This window comes from Eumetopias jubatus, unplaced genomic scaffold, assembly GCF_037043125.1.
Source record: "Eumetopias jubatus isolate StellerSeaLion01/CBP00866 unplaced genomic scaffold, mEumJub1_p1.0 scaffold_11, whole genome shotgun sequence".
NCBI lineage: Eukaryota > Metazoa > Chordata > Mammalia > Carnivora > Otariidae > Eumetopias > Eumetopias jubatus.
In genome coordinates, this window is record NW_028274817.1 from 93,872,581 (window position 1) to 93,891,948 (window position 19,368).

The 19,368-nt window shown below is 39.7% G+C and overlaps 1 protein-coding gene across 5 annotated transcripts in view; it reads left to right on the forward strand.

Moving 5' to 3' along the window:
• The first annotated feature begins 408 nt into the window (after nt 1-408).
• RPGR (retinitis pigmentosa GTPase regulator) overlaps nt 409-19,368 on the forward strand; it is a 53,270-nt gene continuing 34,310 nt past the window's right edge. For 3 of the 5 annotated variants that reach the window (XM_088028830.1, XM_088028831.1, XM_088028832.1), the window contains exons 1-8: nt 409-643; nt 2,353-2,478; nt 3,178-3,270; nt 4,973-5,035; nt 7,023-7,181; nt 8,589-8,738; nt 11,881-12,039; nt 16,394-16,549. In XM_088028830.1, the coding sequence (XP_087884956.1) occupies nt 481-643; nt 2,353-2,478; nt 3,178-3,270; nt 4,973-5,035; nt 7,023-7,181; nt 8,589-8,738; nt 11,881-12,039; nt 16,394-16,549 (1,069 nt within the window). In that variant the 5' untranslated portion in view covers nt 409-480. The remainder of the gene's footprint in view (nt 644-2,352; nt 2,479-3,177; nt 3,271-4,972; nt 5,036-7,022; nt 7,182-8,588; nt 8,739-11,880; nt 12,040-16,393; nt 16,550-19,368) is intronic. The other 2 variants (XM_028113501.2, XM_028113500.2) reach the window with 2 other exon arrangements.

Genomic DNA, 19,368 nt, shown 5'->3' on the forward strand with positions numbered 1-19,368 from the left:
TTTAATGAGCATCTAGTATTTGGAAGGTCTCGGGTTACACGCTGGGAATACAAATGCGTTTTGGATGTTTAACAGAGTCCCTATTTCATTTAGTTAGAGACGGTCACTTATTACTAGTATTATTACAGTTATGTGTCGACGTTTGCCTGTGTCACACAGCCTGAGTGACAGAGCATGTGATATTTGTGACGACTGTCACTATGCTTACCGGGTCCCCTGCGGGGCCTAGATAAACCGCCAACATCAGCGCGCGGGCTCAGAAGCATCACTGCGGGGCGGGGCGCCCCTCCCCTCCCGGCCACCAGAGGGCGCACGGCCTCTACCGCCCCGCCTGCTGCGTCTGCGCCTGCGCCTGCGCCGTGCCGGCCGCCCAGCCCTCCGCTCCCCTCCCCTGGCGCCAGCCCCGCCTCGCGCCCGAACGTTCCGCCTCCGTTGCCCCTAGCGGCTGTTTGTTGACTTCCGGGGACGCGGTAGTAGCCGATGTCCGGGGTGTCGCTATGGGGGCCTGGGGGGCTTCCGCGGCCCGCGTCGGGACTGAGGCGCTGCCATAGGCCCCACCGAATCGCCCCTGCCACCTTTCCAGTTCAGGCGCAGGCTCCCCGCACCGCCCTCGGCATGGAGGAACCCGAGGAGGTGGTGCCCGGTGAGTCGCGTCCGCGGGGGTGGTGGCGGGCCGGGAGGGAGGGTCCGCGGGCGGGCGGGCGGCCAGGTCCCGCCTCCGGGCCGCCCCGTCGGGGGAAAGGCCCGGGCGGCGGCAGCGGACTGGGTCTGGAGCTCGGGCCGCGCCTCCGCGAAAGCTGGAGAGGAGCGGAAAGGAAGGCGGGGGGAAACACGGGGAAGGGGGTGCTTGTGTTTTCTTCTCTTTTAAAATAAGCTTCCGATGAGTTTCTCGAACGTGGGGGTAGTTTTTACCTCCCTATAAACTTCCCCAAAGTACCTCCCTCGAGGTCCCCAGGACCCAGTTAAGTATTGAATGCAGTAAAGAGTGGGTGACTAGAGGGCGTGGGGTAAAAGAGGAAGGGGGGAAACAACTTAGAGAAAGGGGGTGCGGAGGGAGCCATTAACGAGTGCTCTAACAAGACTTTTTCCCTGAGCTCCAGAAATACAATTGACATTGTGACGCCGTACCACAAGTATAGTGTGACAGACGTAGACGTTTCATGAAGTGGTGCTTACTCTAACCACTTGGTATGCTCTCAGATCTTTTTTATAGTACATTCCTTTAAGAATGATAATCGTGACCCACTAAATTGATTTTCTGACCCACTAATGGATCAAGACCAACAGTTGGAGAAAAACACTGGATTACAGCAGAATCAAGTGTGTGTGTGTACATATATATATATGTAGCGTTTTCTGCCATGCTCTTGGCTCTAACATGATAGATTCCTGACCTCCTGGAGTTCACAGGCCAGTGAGAGATACTAGAAAGTAAACCAAATGACAGTACCATTTCACAATAGATACCAGGTGACAGAGCAGAGCCACCAAACCCTGGCTTGGGGCAGGCTATCTGGGAAGCCAGAATAGAACAAAACAAAATTATTCATTCTAGAAAAACCCAGTGTGTTCTAGAACCTGGCCTCTTCAATTTCAATTATCAGTTTGAATTGACACGCCTCACAATTGTTCTCAAAGGGTTTTTCACAGTGGCTAGTCCCCTGTACATTATCATTTATTATTAATACTTATGTTCCCTATGTTTATGGTACCCATTAGTTTCTTTCTGTGTGATTATTCTCCTTGAGATTTCCTCAAAAGCTGGATCTGGCCTTGTGTGTGTGTGTGTTTAAATGGTTATTGAAAACTGGTAGGGATTTTTGGTCTCTCTCTAAAATGGTACTGAACCAAAATAGTCTGTGAATACTACTCAGATCAGGTAGTATTTAATGACTTAATTTAAGAGGATGTTAAATCTCAACATCCTATATCGACATGATGCTAATGGTGAAACTCAATACTGTCCTATTCCCATGTGTGGGGAAAAGCCTTCAATCGGGCTAGACCAGGAGGTGTTAACCAGTGTTAATGGGGCACAGATTTTATCAGTCAGCTCATTCCAGGGAGCAGATGGTCCACCTGGGGACAGCAGGACTTTTAGTAACGCGTTGAGAACTGCCCTCCTTTTTTTTTACTTTCCACCGGTAAATAATACATATTTAGTAGATTTCATAAATAAAACCGGAATAAAGTCTGAGGAGTGAGACTGAAGGTAGAAGGAGGATGTCAACAGTGCTAGAGTGGAAGCAGAGCTGCCACAAGACCAGGAATCTGTATAGATAAGTTACTGAACAAAATAGTAACAGACGACATAGTAAAAGTTGAAAAATGGATACTGTCATGTATTTGCAGGTTCGGGTGCTGTGTTTACATTTGGAAAAACTAAATTTGCTGAAAATATTCCCAGCAAATTTTGGTTTAAAAATGATATACCTACATTTCTTTCATGTGGAGATGAACATACTGCTATTGTTACAGGTTAGTACTGAAATCCTAAGTGAGGATGGTAATCCTTAGAGAATCCTAAATATTATAGATGTGCTGTGTTTCAAACATGTTGAATATACTTTCCTTTACCAGAATAATGTTTTTTCTTTCTTTTATCAGAGAATTCTTGACAATTTGATTCATCAAGAGAGTGTTTTAAATTTTGAATCCCCTTGGTATATTTAAATATGATTTTGTATACACACTACTTTCTTGGAATAAATTTATTTTAATATATCTATGTGATCAAAAGTGATTACTGCATAATCTTAGAAACTTTTTTTTTTTAAGATTGTATTTATTTATTTGACAGAGAGACACAGCGAGAGAGGGAACACAAGCAGGGGGAGTGAGGGAGGCAGAGGCAGGCTTCCCGCGGAGCAGGGAGCCCGATGCGGGGCTCAATCCCAGGACCCTGGGATCATGACCTGAGCCGAAGGCAGACGCTTAACGACTGAGCCACCCAGGCGCCCCTCTTAGAAACTTTTTTACACCTAACAGAATCTGGTAACCCTTAGATGAACAGTGAAAACAATTCATTTAAACCTGTTTGTAAGCTTGTAACCTGGTTCAACACAGAAAAGCAATACAACTTTTAAGTGTAGCTTTTTTATTGCTTTGTGATGACTTCATCTCACATGACTTTGTTGAAAATGCTTCAGTTTCTTATGTCTTTTTCCTTCCCACCAGGAAATAATAAACTTTACATGTTTGGCAGTAACAACTGGGGCCAGTTAGGATTAGGATCAAAGTCAACTGTCAACAAGCCAACGTGTGTCAAAGGTTTGGGGTCTTTTCTTCTTTGTTGCTTTAAATACTTACACTATATAAAGTACTTTTATATTGATTGTGATGTTCTTTAATATCATATTGGGAATAATAAAGCCTTTAGTTGTTTAGTTTCCATTCTTTACCTATTATTGGTGTTTAACTTTATTTTATTTATTTATTTATTTTTAAAGATTTTATTTATTTTTTTGGCAGAGAGAGACACAGCGTGAGAGGGAACACAAGCAGGGGGAGTGGGAGAGGGAGAAGCAGGCTCCCCACTGAGCAGAGAGTCTGATGTGGGGCTCCATCCCAGGACCCTGGGATCATGACCTGAGCCGAAGGCAGACGCTTAACGACTGAGCCACCCAGGCGCCCCTTAACTTTATTTTTTATATGATAATCAGAACTACTTTTATATATTAGGGTCTAAAAATCACATTGCTTTTTAAACCCAAAGAACACGAAGTAATGATTCTTCGGTATTGCACTTGAATATCCTTTTACTTTGCCTGTTTGTTAATCTGCTTAAATATTACTGTTATTGTATATACAAAGAACAACCAATACAATATATAAGAATTTTGAGCTTTGTCTCATTTGTTAGAGTTGTGGGCATCATGGTTCTATGTAGTTGTTAGTTTTATGAATTACACTTTACCCTGCTGCATATAGTGAGTAGATGTACTGAATGAGTCGTCGGGACTAGGGGTTGATTAGTACTAGTGTCCTTACAAGAACAGGGCAAAATATTTTAAATCAGGACTGTCCCAGAAAATATGGAATGTATAATACCTTTACAAAGCTTTCTTAGCGTTATGTGTAAAGCTTCTGTTGGGTCGTTACCTGTGAACATCAACTAAGCTTGAGTGGTGATGGAGATTCTTTGGGATGTGCCAAGAGCAGTATTCTTAATCTTCTTAGCTAAATTTTTAATTTCAGCTCAAAATGTCATTGTAATTTAGCATATCCATGCTATTTATAGATAATGTTATGGAATTTTCAAAGTATTCTACTTGGTCAAAAAGTGTTTATTGAGCACAATCTACTATAAACCCTAGGTTGGTTGGTTGGTTGGTTGTTTTGTTTTTTTTTTTTTTAACCCTGGGTTTATTCACATGATCTTTACTCTCAAATATCTAATAGATGAAGTAACAGGATTGTCTAGACTGTGATCTTTGACACCAGGGACTCTGTCTTAGTGATCTTTGCAGCCTCTATGCTAAGCACTTAGGAGGGGTTCTGTAAATCTTTTTTGAACATGTAAATGAATGAGTGAAGAGCTTTACCATAGGTTATGTCTATGAATATTGGACTTGTGGTGTTTCATTGTGTGAGGTAGAAGGTGAACTTGACAGTGGTGATAGCAGATTAGGGAATAGATCAGGTTGGTGAGGAGGCAGCATAACAGTGCCACGGATCTCAGTACATATTCATTACCTGTGGAGATTTGAAAAATATATAGCAGACCTACTGACTCACATTCTCCAGGGGTGGGGCTGAGCTATCTGTATTTTTCTCAAAGCTCCACTGGTTATTATGATGCACAGCTAGTCCTGAAAACTTTTGGCTTATTTGTTAAGACCATCAACTTTGGAGTCTGACGGGCCTGGGTTTAAATCTCGTTTCTACTGCTTAGTTACCATTTGACCTGTGTTATTTATCATTTTTGTAACCAGAAAATCTTTTAATTGTCATTTTTTTTTTGTATTTTTAGCTTTAAAACCTGAAAAAGTGAAATTTGCTGCCTGTGGACGGAACCACACCCTAGTTTCAACAGGTGTAGTATTCAATCTGTATGACTTCCTTCCCAATTTGAGGACAGAGTTCTCATTTGTGGCTTTGTAAAATTAATAGAAATGGTACCTTGGCAATAATAAGATTAGGATTTTTAAAAATGTAAATGGTTAGCACACTTGTTTGCCTTTGAAAATACGTAGATAAATGTTAAGTGGCTGCAGAAAATCTTTTCTTGGATTATGTCAAGGGGAAGCCCATCCTTACCTATGTGCACACCTCAGGGGCCGCTTGCTCCTGATCTTGGCTCTTTCCTCTTTTCTGAGGGTGAGTGGAAGCCACCCCCAAAAGGCTATTGATGTGAGCACAATTCCAATCAACATCCAAATGGGCTGTGTATGTCTGTGTGTAGAAACTGACAAGGTGATTCTAAAGTTTATATGAAAAAGCACAGGACCTAGAATAGCCAAAACAGTTTTGGAAAGAACAAAACCGGAGGGCTAACCCTACTGATTTCAAGGCCTCTAAGGCCACCGTAATCAAGACACTGGGCTCTTTGCAAAAAGAGAGACAAAGATTATCAGAACAAAACAGAGTCCAGAAGTAGACCCACACATATCTGCCCAACTAATGTTTGGCAAAAGTGCCAAGGCAATTCAATGGAAAGAGGGTAGTCTTTTCAACAGATGCTGCTGGAGCAAATGGACATCCAGGCGCTGATCACCGAGCAGCCTGTCCTACCTCCTTCTCCCCCATAGCCTCTTCTGTGTTCAGGTTATTCTCACCGCCTCCGGCTCCTCCTCAGCCCTTTCCCCTCATTCATACTTTTTCCTTGCCAAAATTCCTTTCTTTTACTCAGATTCTTATCTTTTAAGATCCAGTATAAGTCTTCTTCCATGGAGCTTTCTGTGCCTATCCAGCTTTGACTCATGTCATGCTCTGAACTGCTTTAGTCTTCCACCAACTATGGTTCACGCGATATGTGTTAAATCACGTGGCCTTGTGGTATGTTCCATTGGAAAGCTAGTCTTGGTTCCTCAGCTGGGTGTCATCTTTTCTAATATAATAATCTAACTTTAAATTTCTACTGATTCAGGCTGATTTTGCCCTCAGTTTCCCCTATAATTTAGTGAGGCTTTAACTTCATGTGCATTTGTATGACAGATACAACTAATTTTTAATATGGGTATGTTTTTAAAAATCTTCATTACTTTTGAGCTTACTGGCAATTTTTATTATCTGGGCATGATACACTTTATATTTAATTAATAAAGTAATTAACACACATTTACATAGTGTGTACAAGCAAGTGCCGCTCTAAGAATTTTATAAATGTCAGCTAATTTGATCTTTAAAGACAACTCTGTGAAGTAGGCAGTATTCTTATCCCCATTTTGCAGATGAGGAAAATGAGCCACTGAGAAGTACAGCTTGCCCTAGGTCGCACAGCTGTTGAGTGGCAAGCCAGCATTTGCACCCAGGAAATCTGGCTCTCCAGTTCTTTCTCCTAAACCCAATACTATACTGCCTTCCTATTTAGCTAGAAGATTAAAATACACATAGAATTTTCATGTTTCTAATGATATTCTTTTTGGATTTGCCTCATTGTACTCGTTACATATTATATCTTTAATGGGTATGGAAGTTAAAATTAATGAACCACATCTCTTTTAAAATAGTTTGATTTGGATTATAAACTAATTTGGGAATTACTTTCCTCTTTTTTCCCTGATTTAATAAAGTGCTGCATTAGCAAGAAAATACATTCCACACATTCTGTGCATTTCAATTGCTACTTAAGCTCTAAACCGATTTAGAAGATCTCACAAACATGTATATAACCTTGCTTGTTTTGCTTGATTTTTGATACCGAATTAAAGTTGTTCACCGAATGGTAGGATAATAAATGGTAGGATAATGTCAGCTTTCAGCTTTTTTCACTGTTAACAGGGGAAATATCTGGTACTTGGCCTGTCTCCTAAAGATGGTGACTGTAGTATATTGATGTTTCTTTCCTTTTCCATGTGCAGAAGGAGGCAAAGTATACGCAGCTGGAGGAAATAATGAAGGACAGCTGGGACTTGGTGACACTGACGAGAGAAACTCTTTTCATCTAATTAGCTTTTTTACTTCCCAGCGTAAGATTAAGCAGCTCTCTGCTGGATCCAATACTTCAGCTGCACTAACTGGTGAGACTTTGTTCCACTTCAGGCTGGGAACCATCCCTTTCCTTTAGACCAGGATATACCAACTGAATCACCTGACCCCAGCATTGCTGTTTCGTTTTCTTTCATTAACTATGTGTTTATGAAGGCATAAAAATTGAAGTTTGAATCATGACCTAGAGTCCAGTTTTGTGCTTATTTAGAGTGAGATGTAAACACACACGTAGCTGCCATGCTTCCATCTACTCCTGTAGATATTAAATCATCATCGTGTGTTCTGAATGTTATATTTGCAGCCGTAATGAAGCTGCTATCAGAAACATAGAAATCTATTAGATATGTGTTATCAGAATATGGTCTGGGGGTGCCTGGCAGGCTCAGTCAGAAGAGCACGTGACTCTTGATCTTGGAGGGTTGTGAGTTTGAGCCCCACTGTGGGTATAGAGATTACTTAAGTAAACTTTAAAAAATAAAATCAAATACGGTCTGTATTGGTCATGGCATCTCTCTGCCCTCCCTCTCAAAGCCCATATGAGAAATGTCTTTAAAATGGGAGCCAAGATACACGCGGTGTCTGTGAAGAAGCTGCCAGTGGGCTTCTCCGCTCCAGTGGGGGAGCTGTGTGGCCCCCAGCACCGCTCCGGCTGCCGGGAGGGCTGGAGTCACATCTGCAGCACCGTGCCCGCAGTACCATCCACCACCCACTTAGCCTCTCAACATCCTTGTGGTTCCTATTTTCAGTTTTCCTTTGATTTGCCTTATTATTAAACCACTTCAAAGATTTGAAAATTTTAAATTCATTAAAGGACGTAAGTCTTGATAATTTCTAAAGTATTTTGCCTAGCTTCACTTTTTCTTCCACTGAAACCCTAATCAGAAAGAATACACACTAATGCATTTGGGAGATGCTCTATGTGCTCAGATATCTCCTTAATCTCTGAAGCCACGGTATGTGTTTTCAATTGTAAGAAAAAAAAAGTGAAATGCATTTCTTTTTCTTTTTTGCCTTTCTTTAAAACTTCGTTTTTGTAGTGTTCTCAAGAGCAAGGTCCTCCAGGCCCTTTTGACCTGGGACTTGCCCAGGAAATGTCCAGTGTGGCTCATGCTGTCGTTCAGTTCAGTTGCAGGCTGACTGCTTGAAAAGAAGAAACATTTGCTGTTCAGAGACAGTAGACTAAGAAAAGGTTAAGTTGAGATAAAAATATGGACACGATTTGCATCATGTTATCCTCTGTCCTTTATCATCATAGAAGCCTTTCATAGTAGAAATTGAACTCTTATGCAGCTAGCTGGTGTGAATGTCTTAGTAGCACTTTTCTCTCAAGACACGTAGTTTTTCTAAATTAAAAAATAAATGCTGTGTTGGAAATATAACAACTTGATAGCCTTGCTACCTCTTAAAACCTTTTCTTCCTCGTGTTTTCTTTATAGAGGATGGAGAGCTTTTTATGTGGGGTGACAATTCTGAAGGGCAGATTGGTTTAAAAAATATGACTAACGTGTGTGTCCCTCAACAAGTGACTGTCGGGAAACCTATCTCTTGGATCTCTTGTGGATATTACCATTCAGCTTTTGTAACAAGTAAGACAGAACATTTTGGATTCATCATGTTACCTCGTATTTCTAAGTGTTTACTCAGTTAATGATAAAATCTAACATTCTGCAGTTCTGTAGAAATAATGCCATGGCAGTCTATGTAATGAAATAATTGTCCATTTTGGGTCACAATGTCTCTCCATTTTGGTAATGACAGTTTATAATTCAAAACGCACTCTGAGATGTTAACTTTTTTAGTGAATATTAGAAAAAATTAGAAAAGCAAAATGTGTATGTCAGAAACTTCTAAACTTTGGTTCTCAAACTTCTTGAATTCCTTGGCATTGGAAATGAGATCTATGGGGCCACTTTCCCTGGGGTGCCCTTGCCTCTGTACTTAGACCTACTCTACTCTTGTCCTGCTAATTAGCTTTTATTGTTTCAGTAAGGGAGTCATAGACTTTCACTGTGAGAGCAGGGATGTAGAGTGGATGGAAAAGGAAGATTGCTCAGTATGAGATAGGATTTCCTTTGCTGGAACTTTCCTTAGCATCCCCGATCTCTCCCTTTCTGGGGCTCCCTGGCAACCTTTTCTGCCTTAGTTAAATATTTGAAATGTTATAGTCTGTATCTACACAGGGAGTGATAGCAGTATGAGCATTCCATCTTATTGTTGGTTTTTCTAACAGCAAAAACACCTAGAGGAAATAGTTTTGTGGCCCCTCTTAGATATCTCTAAATCTTTGTTTTACATTCTGTGCACCTCAGATTCAGATTTAGAAAGTGCTGATCGACCCATTCCAGTGGCGCTCAGATTTCCCAATGAATTGGTAGCACCATGGTACCAAGAGAGGGCGAACTCCCGACTCAGCTGGCATTGGTCGCCACTATATCAGCTTGTATCTTGAGCAAACTAATAATAAATATCGTCAAATGAGGGAGTAAGTGAATGAACAATTCATTGTGTTCCTTGGGGCAATGCTACCTACCAACTTATTGGCAACTTTGTGGCTCCTGGGGTTGGTGTAGTCTGTGCTCACTTGGTTTATGAGACAAAGAAACAAACAAAAAAAAACACAGATGGAAAAACAAATAAAAGTCCAAGCAAAAGCATTGTCTTCTATTTAGATTTTAATAAAACTGCCAAATTCAGTTTTATGACCAAACTCTGCTTTAACCGGTAGGAAAATAAGGAATTGCTCATTGTGGCCAACAGGCGTTGCATTGAGCTTTTTGGTTTTGTTTATATTTATGCCTTTTATTTTTTTTAAAAAACAGCTTTATTGGGTGGAATTTAAGAAACAAGACAAACGAGCAAAGGTAAAAAAAGACAAATTAAGAAACAGACTCTTAACAATAGAGAACAATCTGTTGGGGGGGGTAGGAGGGCTGGGTGAAACAGGTGAAGGGGATTAAGGAGTGCACTTGTGATGAGCACCAGGTGCTGTATGGACGCGCTGAATCACTATATGCTACACCTGAAACTAATATTAACACTCAACTAACGAATTAACATTTTAAAAATTTTTAAAAAAGTCAAAGAACATACACACACAAAACCAGCTTTATTGACATCTAGCTCACATACCATACAGTTCACCCATGGTAAGGTGTGAGGAGCAGCAGGAATTTATAGACAAAAGTGGAAAGAAACTCATCTGGACTTAATAACTCCTTTCATGTAAGAGCAATGGGAAAAAGAGGAAGGGATCCGACAGAGCACTTCTGTGCTCGTGTTTGCTAAATCCTTTATAGAAAACTGTGGTTGAGAAAATTTCATTTTCTGTGCAGATCAATCCAGAAAATCGGTAGAGCTGGGTTTGTAGTATTTGACCAAGTTTTAAGTGGTGCATACTATGTGTGTTGGATGTCCCACAACTTCCCCAAGTTCTGTTTTGCTAGAAGGACTCTCAAGCTATTGAAGCTCAACGGCTCAGCTCGACGGCTAAGATTTATTACAGCAAGGATACAGAGCAAACACAGCTGGAAGGAGATATGTGTCCTCCAGAGAAGTCTAGCATACACTTCCTAGTCCTTACTCTTTGCTGCACAGGACGTGCTTTGAGCTACAGGGATGTGTGTGTAATGTCCATGCCCAGAGAAGCCCACTCTATCCTCAGGATCTGTGGCTTTTACGTGGGCGTGCTGATTGTGTAGGCATACCTTGCTAGCAACTAGTCATGGCAACTGAAACTCCGATCCCTCAACAATGAAACCAAGTGTACATTATCAATGTTGATGGTTGTTCAGAGCAACCCTAAGAACCCAGGCTGTCATAATTTGTTGTTCAGGTCACAAAACAAAATCATCAATCACTAACATAACACTCCAAGGGCCACATTCCCAGGGGTTGGTCAATGGTCAATGATGGTTCTCTTGGAGACATGCAAATAATAACCAGATATACTGTGTTACCTCTCCCCTCACATGAATGGTGATGTTTTGTGTCAGATTAGGTCATATATCTACAAAGGTGTTTAAACTCCTGCCTTATAGGACTCAGTTCAGTTCATAGAAATGAATTCTAAAAAGTTCCTGCTTTCAAGAAGCTCATAGTCATAGTGTGATAAGTATAATAAGAGAAGCAAGTTAGTGTTAGTATGGACGAGACAGTGATTAAACGTCACGAGTTCCTTGATAGGAGAATCTTTCTGGAGGAAGTGCCATCTGAGCAAAATCTGCTATCTTAAGGCTCACTCAACATATTTCCTTCACACACAAATGCATTTTCTAAAACAAGTTTCATAAAAGCAATTATTCATTTAACAAGTATTCATTGAGTATTTCATATTCCAGACACTGCTAGGTTCTTGGAATACCAACGTGAACAAGACAAAGTCCATGTCTTAATGGGGGCTTAATGTCTAGTCATTTTGCTTTACTATAAAAGGAAATAGAAGAAATAAGATGGTCTCTGTGTGAAACAGCTAAAATCGTTTTCTAGTTCATTAGTAGCGATGGTCATGAATTCATAAAGACTTTGGATTAGCATAATCAAGGAGAAAAGAAAATCTTAGCTTTCTTTCCTTACCATACAGTAAAAATATCTCAAGAAAGGGTAAATTGATCAAGTTGTCATTTTCTAAATTTTTTATTGAACACGAGAATGTGTACCCCAAAGACTAGTATTTTGTCCATAATTATGTCATCCTTGTCATTGTTCTTTTCCTTCCTTTTCCTTCAATAGCGGAGGGAGAACTGTACACATTTGGAGAACCGGAGTGTGGGAAGCTAGGTCTTCCCAATCAGCTGCTGGCCAATCACAGAATGCCCCAGCCGGTGCCTGGAATTCCCGAGAAGGTGGTCCAAGTAGCTTGTGGTGGAGGGCACACCGTGGTTCTCACAGGTACATGTGGATCCTGCTGCTCTGTTCCCTGCTTTCTGGGGTGGCTAATAATTAAAAAAAAAAATTACACTCATTTTCTTCTATTGTGATAAAAACACTTAACATCTGATCCACTCTCTTCACAGATTTTTAAGTCTATAATACAGTATTGTTATCTACAGGCACAGTGTTGTACAGCAGATCTCTAGACCTCACCTTGCATAGCTGAAACTTTATACCCATTGATTAGCGGCAGCCCTTTCCCCCTCTCAGCCCCTGGCAGCCACCACCCCAGTCTGTGCTTCTGTGAGCTTGACTTTATTAGATACCTCATACAAGATGGCCTCACATCTTTTTTCATTAAGATCCCCATCTTCGATTTCCATAGTTAATACACATCATTGGCCTATGGAAGAAAATTGTAAGTAGGAAAAAATGAATCTTGTGGAATTGTTTTTGCTAACATAATGGACTGGCAGCAGATAACATTGTTTTTAGCTTGTTTTCAAGGACAAACTGCCGTGTGTGTGTGTGTGTGTGTGTGTATTCTATATTTATCTAAAATTGATATCACTTTTCCTGAAATACCTTCTTTTCCCTGTTCATGCTGTTGTCTATATGTCATTGATAATTCTTTTCTTTGTGATATTCACAGTGTAAAACTTGGTAATTTCTTTGTGATTTTTTTATGTTCTATTATAGTAATTCAACAAAAAGTGTTAAGATTTTGAATTACAGATATTTAAAGAAAGTTAGAACCTTAATAGCAATGTCAGTTTTGCCTTCTGAATTTTATATTTGGTATGACATGTCATTTTTCAGGATTCCAGTCAATATGGTAGAATATACATACTCCTTGATAATATGCCTACTAAATTGCTGTCTCCAAATTTGTTCAACATTAGATTTATTTGAGTAGCATACAGGTAATACAGCTAGTGAATTATTATATTTTTTTGGTCAAAAAGAAATTAACAGTTTCTGAAGTCACCACTTAATCTTCAGTAGCCCAAAGTTAGCAGTGTTGTAGGCAAATTTTGAATAATATCCAATTCTCAGATGATATGCTTACTGTTGCAGGGTGATTGAGCGATATTTTATCTTTAGATTTTCCTCTCTCAGATTGCTTTTCCTTGACTTTTTGTTCTAGTCCAAGTCATGCTTGTTAAGCGATGGTTTCCCAGAATTACAATTCCCAGATGGAATCTGTTTCCAAGTTAGAAATGATTTTTTTTCAAGGCCTCCATTCTATATTTGGAAATAATTCTGAGGTTTAAGATTTCTTTGATTTTTCTGCTAACAAAATGAATTTCCATATATTTTTAAGAAGATTTAGGAATTTTAAACTTAGAAATTAATCTATAAATTATCTGAAAATGTATTCTCTAGGCAGAAATTCAACTTATTCCTTATGTGTTCTGTAATTTCTCTAGTTTAAACAAACATTATAGAATTTATTAGGTGATTGAAGGTTATTCTAAAGCACACAAATGTTGATTATGTAAAAATAACACCATTCAACTATATATTATAAAATATCATTACATAAAATGAGCACCCAGATAATCCATGATACTTTTAATTTTACTTAAAATTTTAAAATGCCCTGAAGTATGATATTTTCTTGCAATATTATAGACATTTAGCTTTCTGTGGACTTAATTTTGAGGTTAAAAACTATGTTGCCAGAAATTATTCTCTCTAGATTTTTGTAGACTTTGGGATCTCACATACCAGTAAAGTTTTTGTATTTTAAGTTTTTAATTTTGTGACAAGAATATGAAGACCAGCAGATGGTTGCGATCTTCTGATGTGCATTTGGCTAAATACGGCATTGCAGAAAAAATGCAACCTTTTCACCATTGTATCATAAATAAGGGGGCATTTCAAAACAAAAATTAAAAAGCTCTCAATTTTATTGTAAAAGACACCCTCTTTTATATATTTCCATACAGATTTCCATTTTATATTTTCCCTACAGATAAGTGAGTTAGATTCACTTATCTGTATGGAAAATTTACTGCTTTGCCTATTTTTCAAATTTCTCCATGGACCTGTGCAAGCTTTATTATGTGCCAGCCCTGGTGAGAAACCTATGTTCCGGAGTACAGTGTAGACAGAAATAGTCCTAACTGATGAAGAAACAGACCTGAAGCACATATTGATTATCAGTTTGACTAAGGACTAAATTGAATACCTGAGAGTTATAGAATACTTTGAAGACCTTAAAGGAAAGAATAGCTAACCATCTGTTCTAGACCATTCCCTTCACCAAAGGAAAGGGCTTGGATTAGATGATTCTATGGGGGCCCTCCCTAGCATTGTTTTTCCCCTTTTGTCTATAACTCTGATCTTAAAATCTGTTTGGGTACCATTCATTAAACTACTTTAAAGATAATTTAAATTAGTTCATTGCCAGTGAATTTATTTAAAACATAATACTCCACGTGACCGTAAGAGGTTAGAAAATAAAACTATTGGTTGTGGCGATGGTATGATTAGTTTCTACTTTGAATCAGGAAAACAGTGGACTGCTGAGAAAGTGTCAGCTTGGAACTTGGGGTACACTAAGTGAAGCAGAGTGATAGACGTAATCTGGAATGTCATCGCCAGCATTAGCAAAAGCTAAGAAAGTTTTAAGATGGGGTCCACAACGAAGTCTGGATCCCAAGGGAAAATAAGAACTTATCTTAACTTCTCTAGATTATATTTGGACAAACTCGGGATCTCTACAGGGCAACAAGTTACTAGTCATGAAATCAAATGTATTCTGAGAAATCAGAATAATATTCGTATGAAGCCACCTACTAAAACCTGTTTTCCTAATAGAGTATCATTTCTCAACATCGAATTACATTGTTAAATGTTACAAAGATGATAAGACCAACAATTGGATGAGTTGTTATACGTAATGTCCTCAGGTTAAAAAAAAAAAAAAAGTAGAAACTGTCATCACTGCTAATCAGCCAAGTACCTGAAAGTGAACCCAATAGGGTAAGGAGCAAAACTTCTGTCACTTGACTCCGGCTGCCTGAATGGCCTCACTTCACAGGCTATCTCCAACAGCCCACATAACCTAGAGTGATCAGCGGCCAGCTAGAGATGGACAGTTGTCTTCATTTACCCAGTGTTCTACTGTTAACCCGACATTCAGAACTGGTGACATGCCATGTGACAATTAAACTAAGAGATGGTACTTTTTACATTAAAATAAGGATGTTTTGCCATAGCCTCAGTGTAGCTTCATATCCTTGACACAGCATATTTTCTTTAAGAGGTATTATCTCTCTGTCTTATTTATGAAGTAAGCATTATTAGACAGGAAAAATGTGAAACCATATGACAGTAGATAGTTATGTGTTCATCAGGATCCTCCACTCTCAGAAATAAGATGAGTCGATTAGTTACTTTTTAGAAAAATGTTCTTACAACGGAATGTCCTAGTGTGTGTTCAAATCTGCCTGAATGCTTTCTCACGTAAGCCTCGCAGCAACTCTATTAGAGAGGAATCATAACATCAGAGAATTTAGGTAACTGGCGTGCTGGCCACAGCCAGTAATAATGGAGGTTTGGACTCCTGCCTGAATCCAAAGCTCTTGCTCTTCCTCCTGTACGCAGAGAGGCGATGTGTGGGACTTTGGAGAAGGAGACCACGCTTCCTGACTCAGGGCCAGACAGAGTTGTGTGTCTAAAGGGACCCTTTCGTCACCACCCATTTATCCTGTCTTCGTGCTTTTCCATTTCTCGAAAACATATGAACTAATGTTTACTAAGTTATTGGAGGTCCTTCGGAGTCAAAAAATTATTAACATAAAGGAAAAGCTTTTGTCCCCCCTTTCATTATTGTTGCACTTCCTAGTGAAGGAACTTGACCTGTGAGTAAATCAAGCATATCTACGGTGAGTTTCAATTCTCATGCAAATTCTCCTCTGAAATTGTTTTACAAAATAGATTATTCTGTTAAACTATTTTTGAGAAGTAAGGAGTTCTTCTGTAGGAAACACTACTCTTTTTTAAGGCAATGAAAGGAATTAGCTTAATGACAATTGATGCTGTTTTTAAAGAGCTGAGTGGTAATTATTGGGACATGTTAGGTAGTTCACTGACTGATGTGTCTTTAGCAATTCTTTTTACGGTCATATGTGAAAGGTAAAATCAGGCCCATGCCATAACTTTTATAATCGTGTGCCTTGTCATTTTTCTCCTCCTTCGTCATTGAGAATGTACACCTCAGCATTAGGTATTCTTACATGGATGTTTCAGAGGCACTTAACTTTCATCACAAAAGTTTGACTGCAACAGTTTTCTAGATAACGATGGTGACAGCATCCGCTTCCCTGCAATCTTTTTCTTGTATTTGCTCATTCCCTTTCAGAGAAAGCCGTGTATACCTTTGGGCTGGGACAGTTTGGTCAGCTGGGCCTTGGTACCTTTCGTTTCGAAACTTCGGTACCCAAAGTCGTTGAGCATATTAAGGATCAGAAAATAAGTTCTATTTCCTGTGGAGAAAATCACACAGCTCTGATAACAGGTACAGATGAGAATTTCCGTTACATATTTCTAGAATGGGGTATGTTTTACTACAAAATACAAACGGTGTGGAACGAATGTATCTAACGTAAGCAAAGGAATCAATAACGAGAAAATGGGAGTTCTTGTTTCATATGCCGAAGTTGCCAAAGTGTAAAGTTGTAAACTCTTTTTTAACATTTCAGTTCAATTTCAAATCAGTGTAAATGATCCAAAGATTTAGAACCTCAAAACAAGTCATTGCTCTCAGAGGTAATATCACAGTATTATACTTTGGCAGAAAGCTGGAATCTTTTTGAAATTGTATCAGTTTGAAGGCTCTTAACTCTGCTCAGGCCAGAGGGAAAAGTCTTACAGGAAAGAACTTTAAAACGTTCTCCATTTTCAGTGTGACACAGCTACATACAGGCTGAGTAAATGCCAATGAGGCTTTTGCCGCTAGGAGGCGTTTCCAGGAGTGACTCTGCTACTTTCGGCACAGTGATAGAAACGCGCGTCAAAGGCCACTAGGTGGATACCTGGCTCCTCTAGACCTTTTGCTCTGTAGTTTCTCCTTTATCCAGGGAGATACTGCTTTGGGCCTACTTCTCAACCTCAAAAACTAGGTGCTGCTAATATGGACCCGATAAAGATTCTCCCCTAGAAATAACTCACTTACCTGTAGGTAATTGATATACTCCACAATTGTAATTACTTTGGAACAAAAGCCCCTGTAATTTCACTATTTCTAGCCCACATTTCTATCTAAAAATGAAATTAAGCATTAAAAAGGCAGAAATCATACAGTATTTTGAAATAAGCCAGATACAGGTATTTCGACATTTGTTTCCTTTCTAAAAAAGCTACTGCTAAATGGAGCTCATCTAATGGTATCTAATTGGGGCAACTAGTAATCCGCAAATACAATGTATACTACCGTATACTGTTCCTTCTTCCCCAAAGAGCCTTTCAGAGAGAACTACCTGCCCATTTTCAAGTGTCAATGTCTTTGTTAATGTAGCGTGAAATAGAACTATATAGAATGTAAAGAATTATTATTCTCATTCATAGTCCCAGAAGAGTTGTTGATATGTATCCCTTACTGCAGGGTCCTAATGTCAATTTCGCTGTCCTTACTGCTGTTTTTCATCAACCCTAAATTGCCATTGATGGGAAACACGTACTTTTTATGGATCATCTAACACACAATTAGATTATTTGGTTCAACTTTCATACTACCTTTCCCCCTGATGAAAGAAGCGACAGCACAAAAATTGAACATTAACTTTGTTTGCTTTTTGCTCATAAAGCTTCATCAGGGGACAGGTTTTATGAATTTTGTTTCTTTCAGGACTAACAAGAGGTGTGTAGTGAGTTATTCTGTAAGTTCTTACTAGTTCCCCATTATGTAGCCAGTGGCTCAGGGTTTAAAAAAGCTTTCAAGAAAGTTCGAAGTACAATCAGGGAGCTTGGATCAGAGTTTATCTTTTCTGGCTAAAGATAATCAAGTTAAAACACAAAGCCTAAAAAACACTTTTGGTAAAAAAAAAAAAAAAAGGGTCAAAAGAAGAGGAAGAAGAGAAAAGGATGATAAAGGAGTATATATAAAGAAAGGAAACAAGTAGCTAATAGTAAGAAATATAAGAGTCTAAATTTGGGGTTGAAATACTGGTTATTGTTTATTAGTAGGGCATTTATTTTCTGTATTTTTTTGAAGATTTTTTGAGAAAGAGAGTGAGCGAGAGAGAGAGAGAGAGAGAGAGAGAGCAAGCACACAAGCAGAAGGGGCAAAAGGAGAGGGAGAAAAAATCTGAAGCATACCCGGTGCGCTGAGCACAGAGCCCGACGTAGGGCTTAATCTCAGGACCCTGAGATCACCACCTGAGCTGAAACCAAGAGTCAGAGCTTAAGTGACTGTGCCACCCAGTCGCCCCTCTGTATTAATTTTTGAACTTGACACTTTACTGAATTATTTTTTCTCCTCGTTTTTCCTTCAGTTCTCTTGGATTTTCTTAGTATGAGATTACTTTGCCATCTTAAACTAGAAGTTCCCAGATGTGATCTTATCATTTCCTGGCTTAAAACCATTCATTCAATTTATTGCCGTTAAGATAGAGTTCAGAAATTCTTAATATGAACCAACAGGGTCCTCTGTAGTGTGGTTCCTTCCTACCTCTTCAGACTCAACTCATACCACTGGCCCCTTTGTGCTCCAGGCACATCGGTTGCCTTTCAGTTTCTTGACTGTGTTATGTTTTCTCTTGATTCAAAGCCTTCATATGTGTTTTCTTGCAGCTTATACCCTAATCATCCTTCAGGTCTGTTTGAAAGCCTTCCTTAATCCCCAGACCAGAAGGAAATCCCCCTCTTCTGCACCCATCCTGGCCCCCTTTCCTTTCCTTCTGCTTCCATGGCACTTTCCACCACTTGAGAGAGAGGGTGTTAAGGAGGGCTTGAGAAGAGGAGTGAAGGTTCAGAATAGCTGCTCTGGCAGTGGGCAAAAGGGTTAACTGGAGAGAAACAGCAAGACTACTTATCATTATCGTGGGCCATAGAGGGGCCCTCGCCATTGCTATAGGGACTAGTCAGCATGGTTGGTTTATGGCACTTCCCTCGGCAGCATTCCACAGCCCAGGAGCTGAATCAGTAAGAGAGACAGTTGGATTGATCTAAGCTGGTAGTTTTCCACCAGCGGCCATTTTGTCGCCCAGGGACACACGACAGTGTCTGCATACGTTTTTGATTGTCCCAGCTACAGAGGCAGGGTGTTTTATGGACATTTAGTAGACAGAAGCCAAGGATGCTGCTAAACATCCTACGGTGCACCAGACAGACCCACAC